This window comes from Condylura cristata, unplaced genomic scaffold (assembly GCF_000260355.1).
Source record: "Condylura cristata isolate star-nosed mole 26May11 unplaced genomic scaffold, ConCri1.0 scaffold00062, whole genome shotgun sequence".
Taxonomy (NCBI): Eukaryota; Metazoa; Chordata; class Mammalia; order Eulipotyphla; family Talpidae; genus Condylura; species Condylura cristata.
The window spans coordinates 477,539-484,584 of record NW_004567163.1 but is presented as its reverse complement, the minus strand read 5'-3'; the positions used below and the strand labels follow the sequence as shown (position 1 = coordinate 484,584).

At 73.6% G+C, this 7,046-nt stretch overlaps 2 protein-coding genes across 2 annotated transcripts in view; both read left to right on the top strand.

The window, feature by feature from the left end:
• Positions 1–700, top strand: part of LOC101636722 (annexin A6-like) — a 13,563-nt gene extending 12,863 nt beyond the window's left edge. The window contains exons 9-11 of the mRNA XM_012734629.1: positions 13–97; positions 186–308; positions 398–700. Coding sequence (XP_012590083.1) covers positions 13–97; positions 186–308; positions 398–457 — 268 coding nt within the window. The 3' untranslated portion in view covers positions 458–700. The remainder of the gene's footprint in view (positions 1–12; positions 98–185; positions 309–397) is intronic.
• A 5,587-nt stretch (positions 701–6,287) lies between these two features.
• Positions 6,288–7,046, top strand: part of LOC105854585 (atherin-like) — an 8,826-nt gene continuing 8,067 nt past the window's right edge. The window contains exon 1 of the mRNA XM_012734628.1: positions 6,288–6,366. Within this exon, the coding sequence (XP_012590082.1) occupies positions 6,288–6,366 (79 nt within the window). The remainder of the gene's footprint in view (positions 6,367–7,046) is intronic.

Here is a 7,046-nt window from a genome sequence, read left to right as displayed (position 1 = left end):
GCGCCCCGCCGCCCCCACCGACCCCCGCCTCCCCGCAGTGCAGAGCGTCAGGAACAAGCCGCTGTTCTTTGCCGACAAGCTGTACCAGGCCATGAAGGTGAGCGCCGCGGGGGCCGGCGGGCAGCGGGAGGGCAGCGCTGTCCCTGGCCTGACCGGCCCTGGCCGCCCACTGCCCGGCCCTCCAGGGCGCCGGCACGGACGAGAAGACGCTGACCAGGGTCATGGTGTCGCGCAGCGAGGTTGACCTGCTCAACATCCGCCGGGAGTTCGTGGAGAAATACGACAAGTCCCTGCACCAGGCCATCGAGGTCGGGCCCCGGGGTCAGGGGCGAGGGGGCGTCCGCGGGGGGTCCAGGCCAGCAGGGTGGCTTGCTGACCGGCTGCCCCGTGCCCCCAGGGCGACACCTCCGGAGACTTCCTGAAGGCCTTGCTGGCCATCTGTGGCGGCGAGGACTAGCCTGCCCAGCGGCCGCTCTGCCCAGCCCCGGTCAGCAGCTCCGTCCGGCGGTGACCAGCCAGGAGCCCCTGTGACTGACGGGGCTCGTCCTCAGCAAGGCTGCAGGGAAGGCGCCGCCCTGCGGTCACCGGCCCGCGTCCAGTAGCTGGACACCACGCGGCGTCCGGCCACCCGCTCCCGCCCCTCCTGGCTTCCGCCCCTGCTCGGGCTCTGTCATATCCAAGACCACACTGAGCCTCTGAAGCGAGTGACCGTGTGCTTTGCGAGGGGCGGGGGGGTTTGGGGGTGGGGGGGTGCTCCCCGGGCCAGGCCTGCGGCTGCCCGTCCCAGGTGGCCCTGAGGGAGGGCTGGTCTGAGCCCGGCTCCTCCTGGTCCATCTCCTGGCGCTGACCCGCCACGGGCCCCAGGAACTATAGCCCACTGGCCCCCGTGCCCAGCAGTCGCCTCTGGCCTCCTCTTCGCCGCTCCCGGGGATGCCCAGCGAGGGTGTGAGGCCAGAAGCCCGACGGGGGCTCCCCGTCGTGTCCCCAGACCCGGACTTCTCTCCGAGCCCTCAAGGGCGCCCGCTGCCGTGGGGCTGAGCGCCTGGGGGTCCGCAGCTGCACCTCGCCTCAGCTTCCCCTGCCGGTGGGTGGCTGGGTCAGGCAGGCCTGGGTGGCGCCCTCCCCCCAGCCTCGGCCCAGCCCAGGGAGCCCCCGGGCGTCCGCCCGGCTGCGCTTGGCCCCGAGGGCCGGCTGGCCGAGCCTGGAGTGGGCCCTCCGGTGCGTGGGTGGGCCTCCCGCTCTCTGGCCCTGTTCTCTTTCCCCGGCCTTCTGGGGCCCTCTAAGGCTGCCCCGGGCCGGCGCCTCCCAAGATCAGGTGCCTCTGAGCCCCTGGGCGTCGGACGCAGCCCACAGCCCTGGCCAGCCAGGACCCGTCCTGGACACAGGCCGGCAGCGGGCTGGGGTGGGCCCCCGTGAGCCGCCCAGGGAACACTCCGCTCCCCGCCCCGTCTCGGCCTGCGGCGAGCGGGCCTCGGCCGGGAGCGGTGGGCTTTGCGCCTGGGCACGGGGGATCCCGTCGTCCGAGCAGCTCCCCCTCCGGCGGACCCAGGAGGACCTGGGGACACTGGTGGCCACGTGCACGTGCGTCCACACGCCGGCGCCTGGCCCGACGGCACCCGCATCTTCGGGCGCCGGCCTCTGTGCACCCCAACCCGACCGGCCACCACACCAGGGGGTCGGTGTCCTTGTTCCCCAGGAAGGCGGGGGAGGGGCGGGGCGCCCCCACCTGCAGCTAGGGAAACCGCCACCCCGATGGGGCAGGAGGGTGGGAGGAGCCAGGGCCAGCCAGTCCCTCTGGGGCCCTGCAATGACGCCTGGCCGACCTCCGCCCCCTGTCCGGCAGTGGCAGCCCCAGACCCAGAGGTGGCCCCCCGGGCAGAGGGCCCTGTGCTGTCCGGCCCGCCGCCTGCCTGTCCCCCCGGCCCACAGTCCTGGGTGCTGGGAGCCAGCCGCCGCCTCCGCGGGTCACAGGAAGGGCAGCATTTGCATAGACCGGAGACCTCAGCTGGGAAGTCCCCTGCCCTCGGGGTCTGGCTCTCCTTCCTCTCTGCTGGCCCGGCCTCCCGCTGCCCCGGCCAGCTGGCAAGGACCCTGCTTGGCCCGGTGCCGCCCGGGGGCCGAGGGGTGGGGGCTGCACCAGACCAGCAGCGGGAGGCCGGAGCCTGGGCTGCGGAGTCCTCGCCTCCACCCTGAGTGGCCGGGCCTCCCCTCCTGGCCAGGCCGCTTGCTGGCCGCTCCCACTGGCGCCCTCGGCGGACGTGACCGGTGTCCGTAAATCCGCTCCTTCGAAGCTCGGGCCGGGCCTTCCCCGCTGTGGGGAGGTGCTGGGTTGGGGGCCGCTCCGACCCCGAGACGCTCCTGGGGCAGCTCCCTGGTACTGAGTGGGGGCGCCCGGGCCTGGGCCCTGCTGGGAACGGGCATCGGGCCGGGCCAGGGCCGAGACGCTGGTGCCGGTGACCCGTAGGGTGGCCCCTGGACGTGCACAGAGCCCCCGCCAGGCCCCTAACCCAGACAGGCCTGTTCCAAGTGGCCAGCTCTGCCCGGTGAGGGGACGGGCAGCGAGCGGCGGGGCGGAGGTGGCCACCAGGGCGGCTCTGAAGTGTCCGTCTGGTGACGTCCGGACGCACGCAGGCCGGACGTGGCCTCCAGCTCCGTGACGCGTGGCAGCGCTCTGCAGAGGTGGGGCGTGGCCTCGGCAGCGGTGCCTGGAGCGCCCTGGGGCTGCGCTGCCCTCCCCGGTGGGCGGTGGGGGGGCACCCGCCCGTGGGGCCGCCGCCGCCCACCCCGGGGCCCTGCCCGCGGCCGGAGAAGCGGCCTGCACTGGTGCGAGGAGAGGCGCTGTGGCGGGCTGCTGGGGCCCGGGTGTCCGGCAGGCCCAGGGCGTGCCCACTGCCGGCGCAGGACAGCGGGGCGGGGGCCTCGCCCACGGAGAGCCGAGGGCTGGGGGCCCAGGCTGACCGCCTCCCTCGGCCCCGTCTCACTGTGACCCCCGAGCCCACCCAGGCCCCAGGCCAGGTCCCGCCTCGGGGACGCGACGCAATCGGCGGCGCCTCGGGCAGCCTGCAAGGGCAAAGCCAGGAGGCTGGCCGCGCCGGCCATGCGTGGTCAGCAGAGGGCGGCGCCGCGGGGCCCCGGTGCCGTCCACTTACGCCTGCGGAACCGACAGGTCCTGGCTCCGCTGGCTGCGGCCCTGCAGTCTGGGCCCCGGAGTGGGGACTGGGCTGGGCGGGGCGCCAGCCTGCCCCCTACTGGCGGTCACCTAAACCACGCCGAGCCTCAGTTTCCCTTCTGCGGGCAGCGGTCCCCCAGGGGCGCCGAGGAAGACCTGCTCCCCGTCAGGACGGGGGGCCCCTTGGTGACCACCCAGAGGGAGGAGGCCGAGGCGCGGCGGAGGCCGGGGCCTGCGGGGCCGAGTCCGGCGGCCGGCGCCTCCTGCCACGCGGCCCCTAGCGCCCAGGCGAGGCGGGGGCGGCTGTGTGGCCTCCCCGGCCGCTCCTCGGCAGGCCGGGTCTGGGCGCCTGTCCTCCAGGACGATGGTCCCGGGTGCCCCAGGGCTGCCCCTGGCAGCCAGCCGCGGCCCTGCCCTCACCGGCCCCGAGCCCGGCGCCCTGCGGATGCCCTGCCGGCAGCACCCCCGCCCAGCAGCTCTTTCGGCAGGATGGGGCAGCGGCCACTTGAGCTGCGCCGTGGCCCTCGTGAAGGGCAGTGCTCTGGGGGCGACGCTGGGTGGGGCGGCAGCCGGGCCTCTGCCCTGTCTGCACAGAGCCGCGGGCAGGGCCCGCCTCTGGGCCCCCAGACCGCCCAGACCGCTGAGGAGGGCGCTTGGCCGACTGCCCCAGCCCCTGGGCCACCGTCCATGGCGACCGGGCCCCATGTGGGCCTGGGGTGCTGCGCTCGCCCCCCGAATGTGCCTCTTCCTTTCGCACACTCTGCTCCTTCTGCTGGGCACACCCTCCGCAGAGCTGGCCTGGCGTGGCCCCGCACCTGCGTGTGGCCAGTGTCCTTGCGTCCGGCCCAGGGCCAGGCCACACACGTCTTCCTGCAGCTCAGGTGGCGGCCATGGGCCAGTCCACGGGCTTTGAAGTGAGACCTGAGCCCTTGTCCGTCCCTGCTGATTGGCCTCCCTAACGAGCCACACGTGGCCAGTGGCCTGGGCCTCGAGGTGGCCGGCAGCTGGGAAGCAGCCCTGGCAGTTGCGCCTCTCCCCCATGCGAGCCCAGGAGGGACGCCGCGGGGAGCAGCTGCCCCAGGGTACGAGGAGTTGCCGCAAAGCACCCCTTATTCTAATCCTGCGGTGTGGGGGGATAGGCCAGGGCGGGCAGCCACCCAGCGAGCCCAGGGCGTGAACAGTGGGGTGGCCAGACCCCGCCCACACCTTCAGCTCCCAGCAGCCCCCAGGCCCCAGGGGACGTCGCCTCCCTCCCAGGGTGGCCCCTTCCCTGGGCTGGGGGACAAGTGGGCAGGTTTGGATGGGCAGGGATGTGGGGTGGGCACCTGGCGACTCCCTGCGGGGCTGGGCCACCCCCGAGCTGAAGGGGGCCCAAGCGCCAGGGACTGGGCGGCGGTCAGGCCACAGCCAGCAAGCCCGGAACGCGGGCGGAGCAGTGAGGACAGCCCGTGTGGGAAGTGACAGGTGGGGACTGCCCGGGCCTTGGGGGAGGGCGGGGCCCCAGCTGGCCACAGGGCTGCCCGCCCCTCCCATGGGGCTTCCCCTCCTGCCCGAAAGCCCCAGCCTCCTTCCTGCAGAAGCCGGGAGCCGGCCTCGGACAGCCGCTGGCCTGCCCGGCCGGCCCAAGTGAGTGCCGGGGGCTGGGGCTGGCAGGCGGGACACCAGGAGGCTGCCCTGGGCCGGCCCCCTCCCTGCAGGGTGGACGGGTGGACACTGGACGCCCCTGCCCTGCGGCCGTCCGCTTCGGGGCCTGTCTTCTGCTGGACGCGGATTTCTCCAAGGGAAGGGGAGAGGTCTGTTTCTGTCTCCTCCCCTGAGAAAGGAAGCCGGCGCACGGGCGGACGTTCCCAGGGGTGATGTGGAGGTGGGGGTCGGGGCCGCGTGGGCCTGGCCGGGCCGGGGGCCAGGGCTGGGCAGGCGTCCGAGAGCAGGGCTGGCCGCTGCGCGCGTCCATGCGTGCCCGCGTCGGCCTGCGTGTCCAGGTGGGCCGTGTGCGCGTGGCCGTGGCCTGTGCGCGTCTGTGCCTGCGTGGGGACGTGTCCTCACCTGAACGGGCGTGCTGCCCTGAGCTGGGCTGTGGGGGCTCTGGCCTGGGAGCGAGGGGGCTCCCTGCCTGGGCCCCTGGGGCTGCAGCCGGTGTCGGGGGCCCAACCCTGGCTCCCAGGCGCTGACCGAGCGGCTGCCTCCGGGAAGCGGGCTTGGGCTGCGCCCAGGCTCTGGGCTTTTCCCGCATATTCTAGCTTTTCCAGGGCGTCAGAGCCCCCAGGGAAGTCCCTGGGGTGCCGGGAGAGGAGTCCAGGGCCTGTCCCGGGGCTTCCGGGAGGCAGAGGGCCAGGAGGGCGGGTGCTGCGGGCGGAGGGGCCGGGCCGGGCTTTCCAGCATTAGGAAACCTCTGCTGTTGGCCGCCCGCGGGCCGCCCGAGGCCTTGGTCCCTCCAGGAGGTCACAGCCGCCGGACCCCTGACGCCCTTCCTCTCTGCAGGTGCCTCAGCAGCCTCAGGACGGGCGGCAGGGACGGGAGACAGCTGGACAGAGGGGGAAGGCCTGAGGGCCTTGGAGAGGCCAGTGCCAGGCCTCTGAGGCCTGGGGGGCGCGCGGGGGGCCAGGCCGCGCCGGTCTCTGTGCTGCACGTGACCTGTGAGTGTGCCCCGTGTTTCCACAGAGGGCAGCACCCCCAGATGTGAGTGCCCAGAGTATGAGCGCCCGGGGTATGATCCCCCAAGGAACACCGCCAGATATGGGTGCCCCCAGCTGTGAGCCCCCCATGAACGCCCCCTAGTATGGGCGCCCCGGTGGGGAGCAGTGAGCAGGGGGTGCGTGTGCAGCGCCCCTGTGCCGGTGAGCAGACCTGTGGGGCAGTAGACGCCTGCAGGCGCGGCCCAGTGCCTCCGGCCTGGCTGTGACCCCCTGCTCGCCTGCACTGGCTTGGCTGACCCTGGGCCCAACCTGCGTGGGCTGGGCTGGGCGGGGGCTCTGCAGCCACGGGCCCCCAGCGACCCCCGCGGTGGGGGCTGCTTCCCAGTCACGCCAGCCGCCTCGGGCACGGTGGGTGGTCTGCAACCCGCCCCTCGGGCGCCAAGGGCTGGCCACTGTAGTTAAGTGTGGGGGGGTTGCACTAGATGGGGCTTTTCGATGGTGGGGGGTCGGTGCTCTTCACGCATCGAGGGTCAGCAGCCGTCATCAGCACAGCTACTCCAGGTAGGCGCTGGGGGGCTCCGGGGTCGGCTGATAGACCCGTGGGCCGCAGGGTAAAGCACCCCTGGAGCAGGGAGCAGGCGGCTGGGGTGCTGCAGCCCTGATGGCATGCCCCCCGCCCCGCCCCGCCCCAGGGTGTGCATGCACTTTCAGAATTAAGGGGGGTGGCAGTCACAGTTTTTGCGACTTTCATGGCACTTTGAAGTAAGTGAAGGCACCCCAGGGTGTCACCCGAGCTGAGGACTGCCCTGAGCAGGGTGTGGGGGGGCCCCACCTGCCGTGAGTCCAGGACCCGGTTTTCCACAGGCGGGGTGCAGCCCAGCATGGCCTTTATTCCAGCGCGGGCCCTTACTGCCTGGGTTCCCCGCCAGAACCTGCCCCCCAGTAAACAAACCTCGGGCGTGGAAAGCAAAGCGTCGCGCTGAAGCCGCCGGCCTGAGGGCCCGGGGAGCCCCTCTTCTCCCGCGTGGCCGCGCGATGTGCCCACCAGCCGCCCCTCTCGGCGCCCCTTCTAGGAACTTGGGGTGAAGGGGCCCCCCTCTCGGTGGGGCAGCGCAGGAACCCCGGCACAGCAGGAGCGGCCGGCGCCTCCCAGCTCCGAGATCCCGATGGAGGCCCCGGGCCGCTGGACCGCCCCGGCTCCAGGGTCGGGGCTCAGCGACTCCCGAGGCCCCGCCGCCCCG